Source organism: Ips typographus, linkage group LG15, assembly GCF_016097725.1.
Source record: "Ips typographus isolate SLU linkage group LG15, UJ_Ityp_2.0, whole genome shotgun sequence".
Taxonomy (NCBI): Eukaryota; Metazoa; Arthropoda; class Insecta; order Coleoptera; family Curculionidae; genus Ips; species Ips typographus.
This window is the reverse complement of record NC_138436.1, coordinates 4079250-4102287: the sequence shown is the minus strand read 5'-3', so window position 1 is coordinate 4102287 and position 23038 is coordinate 4079250. Positions and strand designations below refer to the sequence as shown.

The following is a 23038-nucleotide window of genomic DNA, read 5'->3' as shown; positions in this document are numbered from 1 at the left end:
AAAAGGAGTCTTGATCAGTACGCGCACGCGAGTGTATCGTTTGCGGTGCGTTAAGAGTAAATGTGTCGTAGTGTTTCAAGGTTTATTAATAAATTTCACATTGTAACCAGTACGTTGTTTCATTCACATTTCGCAAATACTGTATAGGTCATCCAGACCATCTCAGACAGGCGGGGGTAACTTCAGTTCAGAAATTACACCATTATTTGGTCCTTCGAGAGCGGATACCATTATTTGTCCTAATAAACCGAAGTAAATACGACGTTAATAAAACTGCCAGCCGCAGCAGGGCGGTAACGACACATTTTACTCAAATTCAGACTTTAAATACTGATCAAGGTTCAAGTTAAGTGACAGCCAAACAAGAAGTGCAGTTTGGAGCATTAGTCACTGTCAATTAAAATTGAATACAAGTGCAGTTGAAGCAAGGAGCTCAGTTCCAGAGTCTCAAGTTCATGTAAGTACCAGAGTTGCTGATTTTCCGAAAAAGTATTGTTCTAGTCAGGGTCGCGTTTCGCGGAATTGCGTAGTTTTTCGTGTCGCGTTCGGATAAATCACTTCAATTTGTGCGTAAAAAACGGATTTATTCATTACATTTACGAACTGGTTAACGTAGTTAATGTATAGTATATGTACATATCTTCTATAGTTTTATCTAGCGTTGCATCTACAGTTTGTCTTTCATTGGCTAACATTACGTAATACTTAAATGTTTGTAGTGATACTTCAGAATTCAGAAGTCTTTTTTTGCATTTAAAGTTAATGTTAGATATTAGCTTTGCGTATAAGGTTAAGGTTTTGTTTGTCGGTTTTCCTAGTCTAAGTTGGTCAAAGTGTACTGTTAGATATTAAATATGACTTCTAGGAAAAGCAGACAGGATGCTAGTCAAGAGCAGTCCAAAATGGACAGTCAAGTTGCTATTAGGGACTTGGAGCGTAAAAAAGATATGTTACAAACGAAATTGGTGCGGTTTAGTTCCTTTTTAAATGCTTTAAAAAATTCTCCAAACCCGTCTAGATTAATAGAGCTAGATACTCGTCTCAAGGACATTGAAAGCCATTTATTGCGTGATTTTAATAACGTACAATTTGACTTGGAAGGAATTGACTTTGATCGATTTCAAGAAGATCCAGGTGACACCTTTGAAAGCAAGTACTATGAGGTCATCTCGGATGCAAAACAGTTTATATTTGATATATCAAGTCACTCTGTGCCGTCAACTCAGAATCCTAGTGATGTGGTAAATTCTACTAGTTCAAGTTCACGTACTAAGCCATTAAATGTCAAATTGCCACTTATCGAGTTGCCAAAGTTTTCAGGTGATTTTAATCAGTGGCTAGAATTCAAAGAACTCTTTTTATCATTGATTCATAATGTTGATAATTTGGATGCTGTTCAAAAGTTACACTATTTGAGAACGTCATTAAAAGATTCTGCTTTACAATGTATTCAGTCACTTGAAGTAACAGAAAGCAATTATGAAATTTCGTGGAAGATCTTGTGCGAGCGTTTTGACAATAAACGTCTAATGATACACAATTATATTAGAAGTTTATTTAACATTTCAGATCTTAAAGTTTGTGCTCCTGCTAACTTGCGCAGTTTGGTAGATACTTTGTCAAAGATATTACGAGCGTTAGAATCAATGGGTGTAAGTACGTTGCATTGGAACCCAATGATTATATATTTAGTGACTAGCAAACTGGACAAGACAACTCTTTTTAGCTGGGAACAACATGAAAGTGCAAGCGATTTGCCAACTGTTGATGAATTAAAATCTTTCTTAGTATCAAGGGCAAATCTTTTAGAGAAAGTTAATTTACACGAATTTCAAAAATCGTCTCACAAAGCAAATGACAAATCTAATTTTAACAACTTTCAAAAACGTGACAATCATCCTCAAAAATGTCTTTTATCTAATTCACATGAAAAAAGAGATAACAAACATTTTCAAAGAAAATTTGCTTGTTATCATTGTTCCCAAAATCATTCCATTTACAAGTGTCCTGAATTTCTTTCATTGACTTTGCCAGAAAAATGGGAAAGGGTAAAATCATTAAATCTTTGTGAAAATTGTCTTCAAAAAGGTCATACTATTTCGCAATGTAAATCTGGACCCTGCAGACGATGTTCTGAAAACCATAACTCCTTATTACACCCAATAGAACCTCAAGTAAATCCAGTTGGTTTAACATTGGTTGAACAAGTTAACAGTTCAGTAACTGATCAACCCGAGGAAACAACAGTGTGTAAAATATCTAGTGCAAGTCAAGTTTTGCTAGCAACCGTTTTGGTAAACGTTGTGGATTCTGAAGGACAATCTCATTTATGTCGTGCGTTGCTTGACAATGCTTCAATGTCTAATTTTGTGTCCAGTAAATTTGCGAGCAAGTTGTCTTTATCCAAGTTTGAAACCAATACTTCAGTCACTGGCATAGACGAAGCAAATGTCAAGGTTTCACAAGGTTGCACACTTCAAGTTTGTTCCTTTCAGACAAATTTTAATGTTTCCATTCAATGTTTCATTTTACCAAAGATAACAAATAAACTACCACTTTTTTCTTTGAGGCATGATTCGATTAATATCCCTTCCAATGTTTCATTGTCTGATCCTAAATTCTACTTGTCGCAAGACATTGACATGCTGATTGGTGCCGAAGTTTTCTGGAGAATCATGTGCAAAGGATTCCGAAACTTAGGACCTGGTTTGCCAGTGTTACAGAACACTAAGTTTGGTTGGATTGTGACAGGGTCATTTACAAGTCAGATGTCTGATCGCAACTCCCAACAAGTTTCAACTTGTCATCTTGTTAGTCAGTATGAAATACAAACTCAACTTCAAACATTTTGGGAATTGGAAGAAGTTGCAACTAAATGTCCATGGTCTCAGGAAGAACAGATGGCAGAACAACACTTTATTGATACTGTTCGTAGAAGTGAAGATGGTAGGTTTGTGGTTTCCATTCCACTTAAAGAATCTATTTCTAAGTTAGGTCATTCCAGAGATGGAGCCGCAAAGCAATTCTTTTCATTAGAAAAACGTTTAAATTATAAGCCCGAATTAAAGAATTTGTATTGTCAATTCATGACAGAATATGAGCAGTTACAGCACATGTCACCTTTTCAACCTTCTGATGGTCAAACAACCTTTTATTCACCCCATCATGGAGTTTTCAGAGAAGATAGTTCCACTACAAAACTCAGGGTTGTTTTTAACAGCTCATTTGCATCTTCAAGTGGTCTCTCTTATAACTCAATCCAGATGGTTGGACCAACAGTTCAAGAAGACTTAGTATCTATATTACTAAGATTCAGACAGCATTCCTTTGTGATTAATGCAGACATTTGTAAAATGTATCGTCAGATACTAGTAGCCGATGAGTTTAAACCTCTTCAGTTGATTTTGTGGAGATCAAATTCAGATCAAGAACTTCTTTCATACTCCTTGAATACAGTCGTCTATGGCACAGCAAGTGCACCCTTTTTGGCCACGCGATGTTTGCTTCAGTTGAGTCTAGATCATCTGCAATCACATCCTCTTGCAGCCAAATCTTTAAAAAGGGACTTTTACGTTGATGACTTTCTTTCCGGTTCTGATTCAGTTAGTGAAGCCATTGATCTAGCAAATCAAGTCAGCTCAATTCTGGAATCCGCTGGATTTCAATTAAGGAAGTGGCGATCTAACTGCTCAACCATTTTAAGTTCATTAAATAACTCAAAAGCAGTTTCAGACGAGTTTTACTTTGGATCTTCTGATTCAACCAAAACATTGGGTATGTCTTGGTCCTCTAGTTCAGACTACATTTCATTTTTCATACATCCTATCATTCCACATGCCAAAGTAACTAAGCGCGTTATTTTGTCCGAAGTGGCAAAGATTTTCGATCCGCTTGGTCTTTTAAGTCCAGTCGTTATAAGAGCAAAAATGTTCTTACAAAAACTTTGGTCATTAAATATACCTTGGGATGGTAAAGTGCCCACCGAGTTAGCTCGTAAGTGGAAATCTTTTCGACTGGAACTTCCAGAGTTAAACAAATTGAATATTCCTAGACAAGCTACATGTAAGGACTGTGTTCGCGCTGAAATCCATGGGTTTTCCGATGCGTCTCAATATGCCTACGGCGCATGCATTTTCCTAAGGACAATTGATAAAAATCAAAATGTTTTTGTCAATCTTCTAGTGTCAAAAACAAGAGTCGCCCCATTAAAGTAGATAAGCATTCCTCGATTGGAACTTTGCGGCGCATTGCTCTTGTCTAAACTTTTCTCAAAGGTGACACAATCATTGACTTTTAAAATTGACGATTCGTTCATGTGGTGTGATTCAACTGTGGCACTAGCTTGGATACGATCATCACCACATCAATTTCAAGTTTTTGTGGGGAATAGAGTCACAGAAATTCAAGGACTGACTCCTCCTGAAATGTGGAATTATGTACCTACGGAGCTAAATCCCGCTGACCTTGTCTCAAGAGGTACTTCTCCTAAACAGCTCGTTGAAAGACAACGAAAATGGTTGACCGGACCAACTTGGTTGTACCAGTCTCGATCTGAGTGGCCAGTTGACATAACAATTTCTGAGCCAATAGACTTACTACAACTACCAGAAACTAAAAAGAACGTTGAAGTCTTTGTCCAAGTTACAACTCAATTGTTTCCATTTAACCGATTTTCTTCTTTTACTCGAATTAGGACGGTTATGGCATTAGTTCTGCGTTTTATCCATAACTGTAAGTGTCAACATGACAAAAGGAAGACGAACCAGTTGTCCGTTGAAGAGCATCGGTCAGCTGAAGATATTTTGATCAAACTTGCTCAAAAAGAGTCTTTTGGTCAAGATCTTAATGATCTAGAAAAGACAGGCAATGTTTCTAAAACAAGCAATTTATTGTCTCTATCACCTTTCTTGAAAGATAATGTTGTCAGGGTGGGGGGTAGATTGAAACATGCACCATACTCATTTGATATTAAACATCCAATTCTTTTATCAGGAAAGCATCATTTATCATTGTTAGTCATGAGAGAAAAGCATATTTCATCATTTCATTGTGCGCCTGAGCTACTTTTGTCAAGAGTTAGGGAAAAATACTGGATAATTTCTGGAAGAAATTTGGCAAAAAAGGTCGTCAGGACATGTATAGTGTGTTTCAAATTTAATCCCAAATTTGTTAAGCCCATTATGGGGAACTTACCAGCAGCTAGAGTATCGCCACAGATGTCAGTTTTTACTCATGTAGGAATTGATTATGCTGGACCTTTTTTCTACAAAGATCATGCTGGTCGAGCAGGAAAAACTCGAAAGTGTTACTTATGTCTTTTTATATGTCTAACTGTTAAAGCTGTTCATTTAGAGCTAACAACAGAACTAAGTACATCATCATTTTTACAAGCCTTTCAGAGGTTTATCTCTCGTAGAGGCAAGCCACTGAATGTATACACCGATAATGGAAGCAACTTTTTAGGTGCAAACAACCAATTGAATGAACTTGGACAATTCCTAAAATCTAATCAAAATTGTATCATCAAACAACTTGGTACAGATTTAGATATCAATTGGAAATTTATAGCCGCGTATTCTCCACATCACGGAGGCATTTGGGAGGCCGGCATAAAGTGTGCCAAAAGGCATTTAATGAAAGTTTTGTCAAATCTTCCTTTCAAGCCAACCTTTGAACATTTTTGTACAATACTTAGTCAAATAGAATGTATTGTTACGGTCTGGGCCTACTATGCTCGATACTTCTTAACAAGCGCTCGCTTCGGGATGAAACCGATGCGCCGTAATATCTGGCCGGGCGCGTATTAAAGTAGGCCACAGTTAGGAAGCGCCGGACCTGGAACAATCGTTAAAATTCGACGCAAATCGCGAAGCGTTTCGCGGTCATTCTAGAACGTGGTTTGCGAATATAAAAGACGCGGTGTAAACCGCGGGAGTAGTGAATTTGAGAACGCGGTTAAGTTTAAATAGTGGAATAATTGTGGAATTGTAGTAGTGTTTTTAGTAGCTGTGTTAATTATTGTACGGAGTGTTTTGAAGTGTAATAAATTTATTAATTGTTGAGTTAAATTGACTTTGTGTGAACCCACGGGAAAACCGTAACAATTGGTGTCAGAAGTGCGATCAGACTTTAGTGCGACGTGAATTGGAACTAAACTTCGGGTTAAAGACAGTGTTCAGAACCGGACTAGAGATTTTAGAAACAGTGGTGTGTTAAATTTATTTTATGCCGATAACAAGACGTCAAAGTGCAAACATGGAGGCCCAACTTGCAGCTATGATGGAAATGCTTAAACAAAATCGACAACAAGACAAGGAAGAACAAGAAAAAATTCGACAACAAGACAAGGAAGAACAAGAAAGGATTCGACAACAAGAGAAGGAAGAACAAGAAAGGATTCGACAACAAGACAAGGAAGAACAAGAAAGGATTCGACAACAACAAGAAAGAATGCTACAACAAGATATAGAAATGCGTCAAGAAGATAGAGAGCGGCAAGAAAAACGTAACGTAGAAATATTGAATGGTCTAGCGGGGACCAAAACAGAAATCCAAGAGTATGTATCCCATAGTCTCAAAAAGATGGAATATGACATTCAGGTAAAATTAGACGATGTTCGGGAGGACATTAATAAAATTCAGAACGATGTTCGGGAGGACATTAATAAAATTCAGAACGATGTTCGGGAGGACATTAATGATGTTCGGGAGGACATTAATAAAATCCAGAATGATGTCGAGATAAAGTTACGTGACTTAGAGCAGAAAATTGACAGCAGAGGAGCCAGCTCTACAGTAATCACCGGAAACGGGCTCAACAAGATCAAGCCTCCCACATACGACGGTCAAACTTCATGGGCAACGTACCAACTCCAATTTGAGGCCGCTGCAAATGCAAATAGATGGAGTAACGAGGAAAAGGCTGTAGCACTGGTGGTGGCATTACGAGGACCTGCATTGGAGCTGTTACAGACTCTGCCTATCGCCCAACAAAGCAACTATGACGCATTAGTAGCTGCATTAGAACGACGTTATGGGGATCAGCATAGGAAAGGAGTGTACCAAACACAATTAAAGGCAAGACTGCAGAAAACTGGTGAAAATTTACAAGAGTTTGAGGCCGAAATTCGTCGCCTTGTGCATCTGGCTTACCCAGCCGTCCCGGATGAAATCCAAGAAGAACTTGTGGCACAGTGTTTTGTAGATGGGATTCGAGATCTGGAAGTAAAGAAAATGCTGAAGATGTTCAAAGGACAGCAGCGAATTACTAGTTCGAGCGCTGGAAGTTGAAGCTGCGTGCAATGACTTAAAGCCAAGGATCAGGGCCGTGACTATTCAAGAGGAGAGAGAACCGCCAGCCGATCATGCTGCTACACCAATGAATGAAATTAAATCAATGTTCGGCCAATTAGTGCAACAAATGGCAGCATTAGGAAATGGTCTTTCCACACAGTTAGAACGGTCACGCCCGATCACTAGAGTGGAGTGTTATCGATGCGGACGTACGGGACACATCAAACGAGATTGTCGAGTAAGGATACCGTCCCGCTCTCCAACGAGGGACGTACAACCATCCAGGAGGGACCAGGAAAACTCCCACTAGTCAACATTACGGGGCGAATGTTGACTAGCGAAGACAAAGCCCCCAGAATTATCTCCATCAGAAGCCTGGGTAGATCAATGGGAAGCCTGAACGTAGATGGAAAGGTGGATGCGATGAACGTTACTTTTACTTTGGATACCGGTGCGGCAGTATCTTTGATCCGGTCAAACCTTGTGGATAAAAGTCAAATTAAGCCTTTACGAAGAAGTATTCTCGTGCGCACTGTGACTGGAGAATCGGCTAAAGTTTTAGGAGAAATAACAGTCAAGATTTGCCTTGGAAGGATTACGTTTTACCACACTGTGTTAGTAGCGGATATTGAAGATGAATTTATTCTGGGAATGGACCTGATTCGTCAACATGGATTTTCTTTTGATCCCGAACAAAATATCCTAAGGTTTGGAAGTGAAGAGTTCATCCTGTCAACCAGTCACCGCTGTGAGTCACCCATTAATGTTTTGGCATCTCAGACAGTAAAAATAAGCGGCAGTTCCGATCAAATAATTATTGGACAATTGGAGCAGAATTCTGGGAGCTGTGTTGGACTTGTACGAAACCCGGACCGACCAGGAAGATGCCTCATTGGGAAATCACTTGTAAATGGAGGAAGTAAAGTCCAGTCCAGCAAACATTTTTTTCAGACGACGTAATGCACGGCAATGCACAACCGATTCGACAACCACCTAGGAGACTACCAATAGCCAAACAACAGGAAGTGCAGGAATTAGTGGACAGGATGCTTGACGACGGAGTTATAGAAGAATCCTGCAGCCCTTGGTCATCACCTGTTGTTCTGGTCACTAAGAAAGATGGATCAAGCAGATTTTGTGTAGATTACCGAAAACTGAATGACGTGACCAAAAAGGACAGCTATCCACTTCCCCGTATCGACGACACACTGACGACTTTGGCAGGATCCTGTTGGTTTTCTACTTTAGATTTGAAGAGTGGGTACTGGCAAGTTGGCATTGAGGAGCAAGATAAGGAGAAGACTGCTTTTTCTGCTGGAAATGGGCTGTACCAGTTCAATGTGATGCCCTTCGGACTTTGTAATGCTCCTGCTACGTTTGAAAGACTAATGGAAATTGTGCTTCGTGGCCTTAACTGGAAGACTTGCTTGGTTTATCTGGACGATATCATGGTGATGGGAAAAACTTTTGAAGAACATCTGGACAACTTGCAAGAAGTATTTGCTAGAATAGGTGGTGCCCATCTTCGATTGAACGCCAAAAAGTGTTGGTTCTTCCAAAAGCAAGTCGAATTCCTTGGGCATGTGGTGACGGTCGACGGAATCCAGACGGACGACAAGAAGATCCAAGCAATTAGAGAATGGCCAGTACCAAAGGATAAACACGAACTCAGAAGCTTTCTAGGACTTGCCACCTACTACAGACGGTTTGTGGAAGGATTTGCCAACATCGCAGCTCCGCTACATCAACTTACTGAGGACAAAACACCCTATTGTTGGAATACCCAATGTGATCAGGCGTTCAGAAGGTTAAAGGCATCACTTTGCTCCAGTCCCATCCTCAGTTATCCACAACCAAAAGGAAAGTTCATTTTAGACACAGATGCCAGTAATTCTGGTATCGGAGCTGTATTGTCTCAAATCCAAAACGGAGAAGAACATGTCATAGAATACTTCAGTAGGAAACTTACCAAAGCAGAACGGAACTACTGTGTAACGAGAAAAGAGCTACTGGCAATAGTAAAATCAGATCACTTTCACAAGTACTTGTACGGACAGGAATTTTTGATAAGGACTGACCATGCGCCACTCAAGTGGCTCCTCGGAATGAAACAACCGGAAGGACAAGTAGCAAGATGGCTTGAAAAACTCCAGCAGTATAATTTCAACATCAAGCATCGACCCGGAAAGCTGCATAATAACGCAGATGCTCTATCAAGAAGACCTTGCGCCGAAGAATGCAAACATCGCCAGAAAGCGGAACAACGTGAAGGCGTTGTGTCCATCAGAATGGTTCAGCTGAAGACCGATGATGAATGGAGTCCCGATGAGATTAGGAAGGATCAACTAGAAGACAGCGACATAGGCCCATTGTTGTTGAGAAAGGAACAAAGCGAGCCAAGACCAACATGGCAAGAAATCTCTAGCAAAGGCCTGACGTTCAAAGCACTTTGGGCTCAGTGGGACTCGCTTGTGGTTGAAGGCGGCTTGCTAAAAAGAGCTTGGGAGAGTGCCGCTGGAAAAGAGATAAGGAAGCAGCTGGTAGTTCCCAGAGGAAGGGTCGACAACGTACTGGAGGAAATGCACAATGGAAAGACTGGTGCTCATTTGGGAGTAAATAAGACTTTGGACAAAATCCGGCAACGCTTTTACTGGGTGAACTACTGCCAAGACGTGAAATCATGGTGTCGACAATGTTCCATTTGTGCAGCTAGCCACGGACCACAGACGAGATCCCGGGGACCTATGAAGCAGTACAACGTAGGATTGCCGTTCGAACGTTTAGCCATAGACGTTGCTGGGCCTTTTCCTGAGACCAACAGAGGCAACAAGTACATTCTTGTTCCAATGGATTACTTTAGCAAATGGCCTGAGGTGTTTGCGATTCCAAATCAAGAAGCCAGCACGGTCGCTGATATTCTCGTCGAAAATGTCTTCAGTAGATTTGGTGTGCCGTTGGAGTTACACTCTGATCAGGGACGAAACTTTGAGTCCAAGCTCTTTCAGAGGCTCTGTGACCTGCTAGGCATTAGGAAGACCCGAACAACGCCGCTTCATCCTCAGTCGGATGGAATGGTCGAGAGATTTAATAAGACCATAGAGCAACATCTCTCAAAGGTTGTTGATCAGCATCAGAAAGATTGGGACCAGCATATTCCGCTCTTCTTGATGGCTTATAGAGCAGCAGTCCACAACTCAACGGGACAGTCACCATCTAAAGTTCTGTTTGGTCGAGAACTGCGACTTCCATGTGATGTGGTGTTCGGATCTCCAACAGGCCAAAGCACGAACATTGAGAACTACGTTGACGAGTTGCAAGACAGATTACTGAACATCCATGATCTGGTCAGGGAAAGTTTGAATCTAACTAGCGACAAGATGAAAGCTCGTTATGATCTGAGGGCCAATTCGGGAGGGTTCCAGAAGGATGATAAAGTTTGGTTGTTTAACCCTCAGAGGAAGAAAGGCAAATCACCGAAATTAACACCTGTTTGGGAGGGACCTTACAATGTGGTAAAAAGGTTAAACGATGTCGTGTACAGAGTCCAACGCAGCCCCAAAGCCAAGATGAAAATTGTCCATCTGGACAAACTCAAGAAATACCAGGGATTAGATGAAGCGGATCGAGACGATCAGCTTTAAGAGGGGGGCAGTGTTACGGTTTGGGCCTACTATGCTCGATACTTCTTAACGAGCGCTCGCTTCGGGATGAAATCGATGCGCCGTAATATCTGGCCGGGCGCGTATTAAAGTAGGCCACAGTTAGGAAGCGTCACCTGGAAGATTCTTTAATGTTCAAGGCAACCCGCGAAGCGTTTCGCGGTCATTCTAGAACGTGGTTTGCGAATATAAAAGACGAGGTGTCAACCGCGGTAGTAGTGAATTTGGGAACGCGGTAAACCCACGGGAAAATCGTAACAATATTGTTACATAATTATCATCTTTTATTTTCTCTTTTAAAGATGTTGTAAGTATATTATGATCGCTGATTTTCGGTGTTAGATGCACCGAATGCGGTAGATATTTATTGTTTGTAATAATATAATCAATTAGTGTAGCGCTGTTTATAGTTATTCTGGTAGGTGAGCTGACCAACTGCGTGAAACCTTTTAAATACACCTTTTCCATAAGTTTGGTACCATAGAAATTAGGCTTGAGTAAATCGAAATAAAAATCTCCCATTATTACAATTATTCCCTCATATTCACTTACCCTTTCCAGGTAGTCTGAAAAATATTCCACAAACTGAGCGTTTTCCTTTTGTGGTGAATGGTACAACACACTGAGGAGATACTTTGATTCAGCCGCAATAACTTCAATGGACAACAGCCACACCGAATCTTGCACGCACTCACTATTGCGCATTTTGTATTTAATGCCATTATTGATCAGCGCAATTACACCACCCGTTCTTTTGTTTGTTGATTTACATAGTTCGATTCGGTACCCTTCAATTTTCAGTTCTGACTCACGTATATCATCAGTTACGTGTGTTTCTGACATGAGAATAACTTTCGGTTTCCAATTCCTTATCAGCAATAGAATTTCGTCCTTATTATTTAAGAAACCTTGGCAATTTAGGTATACAATATCGGAATTTGCATAATTCTGCAAAGAATTTAATTGCTATTGTATAAACTTCCTACATTGCAATTGTTCACTCTGTCTATAAACTTCGCACTTAGTCACATCCCACACAGTGTGATCCGTGCTTAAACTTAACCCATATCTTTGATTTGAGTCTTCGCAGTTTTTACATTTTTTAAAGTTATTTACACACACATTTGAGTTATGATCACTAACGCATTTACCACAAGCTTGCTTATCTTTACAGGCTTTGCTCAAGTGACCGTACTTACAACAATTTAGACAACGTATCACCCCGTAACCAATGAAAACTCTGCATCGATTCCTTCCTAAGTTTACTTTCTCTTTCGAAATAATTTTGTCATATGTGGCTGAGTCAACCTCAAAAACTAAATTAAATCTTTTATTAAATACGTTGGTTCTTCTGAGTAAGTTCATTTTAAAGTCGCTTCTATCAGCGCTTAGGTCATTTTGTCTAATAATTTTTTCTATGATAAGCTCATCACCAACAGCATACTCATTTTCATTTACACCAACAACTTTCAATCGGTGATTCAATATTTTTGGTCGATCAACTTGATATTGATCACCGAGCTTATTTTGAATTTCAGTCTGCACATTAGAAATTTCCTTTTCATTTCCGCAATTTAATATGATTCCACCTCCTTTTGTACTCCGACCCATTGACACGCCAACTCCTATTTCTACTGGATTTACTTTTCGTCTTAAATCTTCCTTGATTCCTTTCGGTTCGCTTTGATCACTTTTTTTCTTTACAACCAATACTTTATTATTATTGACGACCGCATGTGCATAAGACTTTGATATGCATGGTAGATGTTAAACATTTTCCATTATAATTTAAACTCTTCAACTCAGCAATTTGCTGTTTTAAAATGGCATTTTCGGCAATTAAGTAATCGAATTTTTTATGCATTTCATTAGTATTTTGATCTATAGAATTCTCCTCAATCCTGCTTCTTTTCCTTGGCCTGTCACCTCCCTTGGCGATACATGCCTTACATTTCCACGCAGTTTTCTTGGTGTGAAACCCACGCAATTCCATACTTTCACACTTTGCATGGTAAGCATTTTTGCATAATGTACATAAAATTATTGATTTTACATCTTCAATAATCTGTTTACAATTTGCACATTCAGAATTTTATTTACTTTTCGGCAACTAGCGTCTTTAAAAATAAAACTCGAAATTACGAAAAGCAATATGTGTATTACCGCACTGGTTAAGACAGAAATTATGACTAAATGTAATGCTGCGCTGCATCATTTATAAAGATTACAGTAAATGCTGACGGTGCAACGTCTGAAGAACAATATTATAATGATAAAATAATATAAATGGTCATATAATTCCTCCCTCCTTAAGACTGAGAAAATGGGGTTTCATTTTCGAGGGGTTTTAATTGTATGTCCACTTTAACATCTGTAAAACGCATGGTTCATTTCTGTTTAATTGACTTGCTTGACATAAGGTTATTTCTTCAATCTTTTGGCAATTTTCTTTTGAATTGAAAAAATCGTTTAATGACTTTAAAAGATAACGATTCTACAAGGTCATTAATTGATTATTAACTGGGATTGGATACAATTGATAGAATTCGTATGGATTTCCAGAAATTAAAGGAATTGCAATATAGAAAATAACTAAGTCTTTCTTTATTGTCACGTCTGTATAAGCAACTTCATAATACTTGATTATGTTATCAAAAGGGATACGATTTTTTTGTTCCAATTTTGAAATTATGCTTTGCAGTTCTTGATACTTGAATATACTGTGATGCATTATATTAATTTCTGCAAAACTGATCGCGGTCTGAACATTGGATTTTATTTCATTTAGCACGCGAATATTGTTTTCAATATTATCAAGTAACGTGATAACGTATAATGTTGTACCTGTAGACTGGGTCATACGTGATAATTCGTTAATCTTGATTTGTATATTTTGCTGATTTATTTTTATGTCGCTTAACTTAGAGTCAACGTCTTCAGTTAGCTGCTTAACTATAGTTTGCGTGGCAGTTATGTCTTTATCAATTGTTAATTGATTTTCATGAAGAATGTTAATATATTTGTCGTCATATCGGTCTCCATCATCTGCGTCTAATGTACCATACAGATATTTGAGAGCTTTTCCTAAGAACAAAAGGAAGGGAATGACACGCAGTCTTCTCCACAATACTTTATTACGACCTTCAAAAGGTAAGGCCTGCTCTACTAGTTTCGGACATATAAATGGCCGTCTTCAGGAGCTACAAGAATAACTTACTCTACTTATGCGTAACAGGTGTTTAACAAACGGGAAAAACCTACCTCAACTCGACAATTAATGTGCGGGCTGTCTTTCTAGAAAGGGGGAGACAGTGAGACCCATGTTGTAAAGGTTTGTGAATTTAAGGTTGTTAAAAGTGGGAATAAAGCTATAAAAAAATTTAACACGTGTAGTATAAATTAAAAGGGTTTTAAAAAATTGAATAATTACCTGAATGGAGAAAAAAAGAAAAAACTGACACTACATCCTATTTAAATTTAAACACAAATACTTAAAATTAAAATTAGACCCATTTTAAGGGCTGGGTTAGACCCTATGGAAAAAAGATAAATTTAAAAACCAATCCACCATCCACGGCAGCGGCGATCGAACAGGAAACAAAATGGTGATTTTTTAAAAAACTTTGAAAAAACCGCAGTGATAAGCCGTTAATACAAAGGCAGGGGGAACGTTTAAGAGGGGATTACAATAAAATCAATAACCTAGGTGACAACAGGTGGGCAGTTCTGCAACCCACAAATCAATCAAAGATTAACAATAAAAGGTTAAAGCTGCAACCATTTATACAACAAGATGTAAAGTTAAAACCAGAAATAAACAATGCACTAACCAACAAACATGTGGCGGGTGGACAACGCAATGAGCAAAAAGGGGGTAGCCAAGGGCTCAAATAAGATTTTAAACCCCGCAGAAAGTGCAAACACCGACCAACACGCTAGTGAAGGAGGGGATGTTGAAAGATGGGGTGCTGGGAGTGTTTACGAGGGATTAGGAAGCATTAAAAGGTGAGGGACTTAAAAAAGGAAGTTGATGGATGGTTAAGCTGATCATTCAGGCAGGTGTGCCCACCATCATCAGAGGCCCTGTTGATCTCAAGCACCTCAAGGTGGTTAAGGAGGCTGCCCTTTGCACACACGTGCAGAATCTTGAAACCCTGTTCAGTATTGAAGGTGTGGCCATTCAGACGAAGATGCCGAGAAAAATTAGATTTCATATAGCTAGTGTTTAGGTTGGGGTTGTTAGTGAACTTCAAGAACTCCCGAGTGTGCTCGTGAATACGAGTGGAGAACCTCCTGCCCGTCTGACCAACATAGAGAGCATTACATCCAGGAGTGCAACAGGACAGTTGGTAAACGCCTGATTTATGCAGTTGAGGAGTAGGATCTTTGGAGTTAAAAAGGAAATGTCTGGAGGTGTGGGAAACTTTGAAGCAAATATTTATGTTGTTAGACCTGAAAATATTTTTCATCTGAAGTGAGAGAGGGCCTAAAAAGGGGATTGAAAAGAATTTTGTATCTTCAGATGTGTCTTTGTGTATTAATTTCTTATTGACAAATTTTTTAAAATGGTTAAAATAAATTTTATTGATTAATATATTGGGAAATTTATTATTGGTTGCAACTGTTTTAATCCAAGAGAGTTCTAAATTAAAATTTGTTTCAGACATTGGAATGTTAAATAGGCGGTTAAAGAAACAGTTTAGGGACGCAACCTTCTGATTGAGAGGATGATTGGATTGGAAGGGGATAATGCAGTCCGTACTGGTGGGTTTGTGATAAATGGAGAACTCAATGTGATTATAAGACCTGTAAAGCAAGATATCAAGGAAAGGTAGTTTATGGGATGACTCTAATTCTATGGTGAATGAGATTGAATGGTGTAAATTATTGAGAAATATGAATAGTTGTTGAAGGTCATTAGGGGACCCGTCAAAAATACAAAAAATGTCATCCACATATCTTTTGAAAAAGAGTATTTTATTGAAGGAGGGGTAGGATTCTAGGGAATGTTCAATGTTGGACATAAAAATTTCTGCTAGTAGAGGGGAAAGGCAAGAACCCATAGCTAGACCCCCGGACTGTGAATAAAAGGTGTTGTTGAACTGGAAAAAGTTTTGATCCAGTACCAGAGCCACCAAGGCTAGTAAGTCTTCCACCTGGAAAGGGTCCAGACTTTCGGAAGCAGACAGCAGATCTCGGACAAAATTTAAACAATCGAGGGGTGGGATGCTAGGAAAGAGGTTGGAAACATCAAAGGAGACCATGATTGCAGTATCAGGAATGGTTAGGTCTTTAAGTTGTGAGCAAAGTTCAAAAGAATTTTTTATTGAGTATTTACTTTTAAATCCGGTTGTTTTAAGGATAATATCATTTAACCAACCAGAGAGGTGGTGGCAGGGAGAGCCGCAAAAGGAAACTACTGGTCTGATGGGGATATTGGGTTTGTGGATTTTGGGAAGACCATAGAGTTTGGGAACAGATGGGTTGATAGGTATGATTTTGTATTTGTTAAAGCCCAGTGGTGTTAGTGTAGTCTGGACTCTATTAATAATTGACTTAAATCTCACCAGGAATTTGTCCAGAGGGGATGTGTTTAGAATTTCAAATGAGTCCGAACTTAGGAAGTCCAAGACCTTGTCCACATACTGAGTTCTGTCAAGAACTACCACGCAATTGCCCTTGTCGGCTTTTGTTACCACCAAGTCGTTGTCTTTGACTTTTTTCTTCAGTGTGGACAAGTTCCTGTTCTCCGCTTTGCACCAGGCAGGATGCACTGATGAGAGATTTCCGGCGTGAAACCTATTGAGATAGCCTTGGTGGCTCTGGTACTGGATCAAAACTTTTTCCAGTTCAACAACACCTTTTATTCACAGTCCGGGGGTCTAGCTATGGGTTCTTGCCTTTCCCCTCTACTAGCAGAAATTTTTATGTCCAACATTGAACATTCCCTAGAATCCTACCCCTCCTTCAATAAAATACTCTTTTTCAAAAGATATGTGGATGACATTTTTTGTATTTTTGACGGGTCCCCTAATGACCTTCAACAACTATTCATATTTCTCAATAATTTACACCATTCAATCTCATTCACCATAGAATTAGAGTCATCCCATAAACTACCTTTCCTTGATATCTTGCTTTACAGGTCTTATAATCACATTGAGTTCTCCATTTATCACAAACCCACCAGTACGGACTGCATTATCCCCTTCCAATCCAATCATCCTCTCAATCAGAAGGTTGCGTCCCTAAACTGTTTCTTTAACCGCCTATTTAACATTCCAATGTCTGAAACAAATTTTAATTTAGAACTCTCTTGGATTAAAACAGTTGCAACCAATAATAAATTTCCCAATATATTAATCAATAAAATTTATTTTAACCATTTTAAAAAATTTGTCAATAAGAAATTAATACACAAAGACACATCTGAAGATACAAAATTCTTTTCAATCCCCTTTTTAGGCCCTCTCTCACTTCAGATGAAAAATATTTTCAGGTCTAACAACATAAATATTTGCTTCAAAGTTTCCCACACCTCCAGACATTTCCTTTTTAACTCCAAAGATCCTACTCCTCAACTGCATAAATCAGGCGTTTACCAACTGTCCTGTTGCACTCCTGGATGTAATGCTCTCTATGTTGGTCAGACGGGCAGGAGGTTCTCCACTCGTATTCACGAGCACACTCGGGAGTTCTTGAAGTTCACTAACAACCCCAACCTAAACACTAGCTATATGAAATCTAATTTTTCTCGGCATCTTCGTCTGAATGGCCACACCTTCAATACTGAACAGGGTTTCAAGATTCTGCACGTGTGTGCAAAGGGCAGCCTCCTTAACCACCTTGAGGTGCTTGAGATCAACAGGGCCTCTGATGATGGTGGGCACACCTGCCTGAATGATCAGCTTAACCATCCATCAACTTCCTTTTTTAAGTCCCTCACCTTTTAATGCTTCCTAATCCCTCGTAAACACTCCCAGCACCCCATCTTTCAACATCCCCTCCTTCACTAGCGTGTTGGTCGGTGTTTGCACTTTCTGCGGGGTTTAAAATCTTATTTGAGCCCTTGGCTACCCCCTTTTTGCTCATTGCGTTGTCCACCCGCCACATGTTTGTTGGTTAGTGCATTGTTTATTTCTGGTTTTAACTTTACATCTTGTTGTATAAATGGTTGCAGCTTTAACCTTTTATTGTTAATCTTTGATTGATTTGTGGGTTGCAGAACTGCCCACCTGTTGTCACCTAGGTTATTGATTTTATTGTAATCCCCTCTTAAACGTTCCTCCTGCCTTTGTATTAACGGCTTATCACTGCGGTTTTTTCAAAGTTTTTTAAAAAATCACCATTTTGTTTCCTGTTCGATCGCCGCTGCCGTGGATGGTGGATTGGTTTTTAAATTTATCTTTTTTCCATAGGGTCTAACCCAGCCCTTAAAATGGGTCTAATTTTAATTTTAAGTATTTGTGTTTGAATTTAAATAGGATGTAGTGTCAGTTTTTTCTTTTTTTCTCCATTCAGGTAATTATTCAATTTTTTAAAACCCTTTTAATTTATACTACACGTGTTAAATTTTTTTATAGCTTTATTCCCACTTTTAACAACCTTAAATTCACAAACCTTTACAACATGGGTCTCACTGTCTCCCCCTTTCTAGAAAGACAGCCCGCACATTAATTGTCGAGTTGAGGTAGGTTTTTCCCGTTTGTTAAACACCTGTTACGCATAAGTAGAGTAAGTTATTCTTGTAGCTCCTGAAGATGGCCATTTATATGTCCGAAACTAGTAGAGCAGGCCTTACCTTTTGAAGGTCGTAATAAAGTATTGTGGAGAAGACTGCGTGTCATTCCCTTCCTTTTGTACTTGTACAACTCCACTGAAAGAAAATGGACTACTACTTCTTTTCCTAAGAAGTTGAATAAACCTCTTTTACTTCTATTACTAGGAGTAGTATAGTGATTTACAGATGATTTAATTGAATTCACTTGATCAAACAAATCGTTAATTCTAATCTTTAAAAGGTTGTACAAAGGTTTGTTTGAATTGTCCAAGGTTTTGTTGGTTTGTAAAAGTGTTTTTTCAGTTGTCCTTAAACATTCTTTAATGTTGGTGAGATTGATATGGTAATAAATATGGTAATTACTTATCACTATATAACTAGTTCCTTGCAAAATTGGTAGTAATGGATTCAATCCGGTACTGAGCGTTGGTGAGTAACGGTAGAAATATGAAGAATAGTCCATTTTTCATTTCCTGAAATTACAATTTTCTTTTAACATCTTTAGGATGCCTTTGATTTCTAAATTCTGTTAATGTATATTTAGGTTGTAACTTCTTTTTCAATTTTACTGGTTTAGATATTAGTTGTTTAGTACCTACGGGTATTTCAGGGTCATTTTCGCGTTTTTCATTTAATTTACTCAAAACGTTTGCCTTTTTTGCATTTAATTTTGACGTAATGTTTTCATTAAGTGTTTTAAATGTTTCCGCTAGTTCGTGAACATAGTCAGTTTGAATTTGATTTAGGTTGGATCTTTGTTTATAAAGATGATTATTCGATTTTTCGTATCAAACAATTTAGTTTTGTTAATATACGGTTTTTCTTTATCTGTCCATTTGAATATTAATTGATTTGTGTAAGTATTTAAACTCTTATGGACGTAAGGTGCTCCTAAAATTGGATCTTCATGTGATGTGTGTATTGTTATCGTATCTGAGTTATCTTCTCTTATTGGATTTTCAGTGATTTCTTCAGTTATTCCTTCACTAGCTGTGTCTGTTGTTGATGAATTTTTGTTTGTTGGAAATGGGGATCTTATTTTAACATCCGATATTATTTGAATTTTTGGCTTAGGTTTGATCTTCTGTGGGTTTGAATTGAATACATTCTCTTGAGTTTCAAAGAAATGTTTTACTCTATCAAGCCATAAGTATTCATCTTTAATTTTGTCTTCTTCACTTTTATCGCATGTAGCAGACATCAGTGGGGAATTTGTCACATCTATAGGGTAAATTTCCTTAGGTGGGCGCGAAAGTGCGTCCGCATTGGAATTTTGCGTTCCTTTTTTGTATTGAATAGTGTAATCGTACTCTTGCAGTTGTGACGCTATTTATTCGGGAGTTCGAATTAAAGTATGTTCTAGAACAAAAGTTAATGAGAATTGCCTCGGGCGCCACCTGGTTTTAAGAAAGTATTTAGAGTTTTCGAAATGTGAACCAGGAAACACAATTCGTATGCCTTGGTAGCTTTTTAACAGCTGGAGACAAGGTTCCCGACAATCTGTGGTAACAGTGGTTCAGTTGGTGACAACGCTAATAAAAGCCAAAAGTACCAATCAACTAACGTATATTCTATGTGATTAACTTACAATGCCAGCAAACTTAACTAAAGCAAATACTTATGCAAACAAACGTATCTTAAATCCCCCCTCCCCTTAATTAAACAAGAACGAGAGTGAGAGTGTGCAACTTAGTTACGGTACGGGTCGGATGCGATGCAAAAACAGGTCAACGGTATAATGCAGAAAGTTAAAAGCCACGCAGTGCAATGAATGTTACAGGTACAAAATGAATCAAAGTTAATCACAGGGTCAATGCAGGTCTACGTTTACAACTAAGCAATTAACCGTCCTAGTGCAAATAAAGTTACGGTGTCACGGGTCGGTAAAAGAGTTGTAACAGGGTATTACTGAACCACCCGGTCTATACGAGCCTTGTAGTGGTTCTTGTTGGCAATAGGATGTAGAAACTTGCCTCCTACGCCCGGTCTAGCGAACCATGTAGCGTAGTCAACAAAAGACAGGGCCAGGAAGTGCGGCCGGACTACTAAATGACACAAACGCCCGGTCTAGCGAACCATGTACCGTTTGTGTTGGATACGGAACTATCGTGTAGCGCCCGGTCTAGCGAACCTCGACGCTACAGAGTGAACTAGGGCCGGAAATTGGCCTATCGGGGAAAAGTATACAAACACCCGGTCTAGCGAACCATGTAGTGTTTGTACAGAAACCTACAATGCCGGAACTATGGCGTAGCACCCGGTCTAGCGAGCCACGATGCTACTGAAGTAAAAGGGCCGGAAAAATGGCCGGGCTGGGAATAACGGTGCAAACGCCCGGTCTAGCGAACCATGTAGCGTTTGCAATGAAAACAGGTGACGTGAACGTTACAGCAGCGCCCGGTCTAGCGAACCACGACGCTACAACAAACGGCGTTACAGGGTTGGAGTAAACAAGGAACGAACACCCGGTCTAGCGAGCCTCGGTGTTCAAATAACAGATACACAGTGCACTAGGAGAGCTAACCACTAAACAGGTATACTTACTGTGTTGCGGCGGTGCTGCTGGGAGGTTGAGATGTTGCTCGGGGGAGCTAGCGATCTCAACAGAGAACGAACTGGCGGCGCACGCCAGTTTTATAGACAGTCTGATTCCCCACTTTCGGGTAGTGGGAAACACGGCCCTACTCGAGTGACGCGTACTGAAACGCAGTACTGCAGGAAAACGGTACGCTTCGGCCAACCTAGCCAGCTACGTCAACTCGCGAATTACAATTACAAGGAAAGTCGTAAACCACTAATTTCCTATTACGCGCTATCATACTGCAGCGTTGTTGTAAACCCTGTAATACTACCAATGGTTTCCAACAAGAATGGTAAAAATTGGACTGGCCAATCCTGAGAAAATATAATAACTTAATAATACGGCTTATCGTATTTTGGCAACGTACTAGCACTGGTTACTTTACTAAACGGCTTCTATTAATAGATCCCTTATCTGCATATCGCCGCAAATCCAACGGTACTAACGGACGGCTTAGTAAACCAAACAGAAAAATATTCGTAACTTCGTTACAACAACAACTTCGTTTTAATCTCCATCTGACTAACTTTGAGTTTGGCTCTTTTATAGAAAATAACCATTGGAGTGGTTTATGGTCAGTTACAATCATAAATTTACGTCCGAATAGGTATGGTCTAAAGTATTTAGTAGCCCATACGATTGCTAGTAATTCTTTCTCAATCGTAGAATAGTTACATTCAGCTGGGTTTAGAGTTCGACTGGCATAGGCAATTGGTAAGTCAGTTCCAACTGATCCTTGGGATAGAACAGCGCCGATTGCATAGTCTGATGCGTCTGTTGTTAAAATAAAAGGTTTCTGAAAGTCAGGGTGTTGTAGTATTGGATCATTTGTTAAAATATTTTTACATAAATTAACAGCGTTTATGAATGGTTTATCATGAACAATTTTTACGTTCTTTTTTAAACAGTGAGTCAAAGGTTTGGTAATTTTGGCAAAGTTTTTTATGAATTTTCTGTAGTAACCTACAAGACCTAAAAAAGATTTAATTTCTTTTGGAGTACTTGGTATTTTAAAATTTTGAATTGCTTGAATTTTGTTTTTATTGGGTTTTATTCCTTCGGGAGTTACAACATGTCCAAGAAATTCAACAGTTTTTCTCATGAATTCAGATTTGTCTAATTGAATTTTCATGTTAAAGGAATTAAGACGATCAAATACTAATTTTAAGGAATCTGTCGCGAATTGGCATTCGCCCCAGATCAGCGTCAGCTGATCGTATTGGCAACACCGCGGACCTCGTCGGTAGACGACAATAGACAGACCCCGGACATCGACGGGGGGGACTTGACAGTGATAGAGAGCGGCAAGAGAGGTTTGGCGATCCGCGATTACAACCCAATTCGTACGACCTAGATTTTAAGATGTTTTTTTTATGTAATATCACGTTTGTAGCTGCCTAATAAACAGTTAGTGTTGAATATTACATGAGTGGCTTATTCTCGACGCCTCCGCGGCATCCAAAGCCACATTGGTGACCCCGACAAAGGCGATAACACGTGCGCGTCACCTACACATTGGTGACCCCGACAAAGGCGAGAACACGTGCGCGTCACCTACACACTGGTGACCCCAACGACGGCAAAGCCCCGACGACGGCAAAGCCACATTGGTGAACCCGACGACGGCCAAGGCGCGACCAACGACAGAAGCCAGGGCCCCAGTTCACCCAACCACAAATACCCGACAAGAACTTACGATGGAAGGTTCGGACACCCCTCAAGCCC

At 39.3% G+C, this 23038-nt stretch overlaps 2 protein-coding genes across 2 annotated transcripts; one reads left to right on the top strand and one right to left on the bottom strand.

The window, feature by feature from the left end:
• Positions 1–14190: 14190 nt before the first annotated feature.
• Positions 14191–15493, top strand: LOC145738158 (uncharacterized). Its single transcript, XM_081993020.1, has 2 exons — positions 14191–14957; positions 15008–15493. The coding sequence occupies exons 1-2, from the start codon at positions 14791–14793 to the stop codon at positions 15168–15170; spliced, it is 330 nt and encodes a 109-aa protein (XP_081849146.1). The 5' UTR covers positions 14191–14790; the 3' UTR covers positions 15171–15493.
• A 1895-nt stretch (positions 15494–17388) lies between these two features.
• LOC145738157 (uncharacterized) lies at positions 17389–18122 on the bottom strand. The gene is made up of 2 exons (XM_081993019.1): positions 17899–18122; positions 17389–17848 (listed from the first exon to the last, which is right to left on the bottom strand). Exons 1-2 carry the CDS (start codon positions 18063–18065, stop codon positions 17686–17688), a joined length of 330 nt encoding a protein of 109 aa, XP_081849145.1. The 5' UTR covers positions 18066–18122; the 3' UTR covers positions 17389–17685.
• Positions 18123–23038: the final 4916 nt, after the last annotated feature.

Coding starts and splice junctions, on each gene's coding strand:
- LOC145738158 (XM_081993020.1), top strand. CDS start 14,791: ATGTGGCGGGTGGACAACGCAATGAGCAAAAAGGGGGTAGCCAAGGGC. Junction 14,958..15,007: donor GGATTAGGAAGCATTAAAAG/GTGAGGGACTTA, acceptor CTGATCATTCAG/GCAGGTGTGCCCACCATCAT.
- LOC145738157 (XM_081993019.1), bottom strand. CDS start 18,065: ATGTGGCGGGTGGACAACGCAATGAGCAAAAAGGGGGTAGCCAAGGGC. Junction 17,849..17,898: donor GGATTAGGAAGCATTAAAAG/GTGAGGGACTTA, acceptor CTGATCATTCAG/GCAGGTGTGCCCACCATCAT.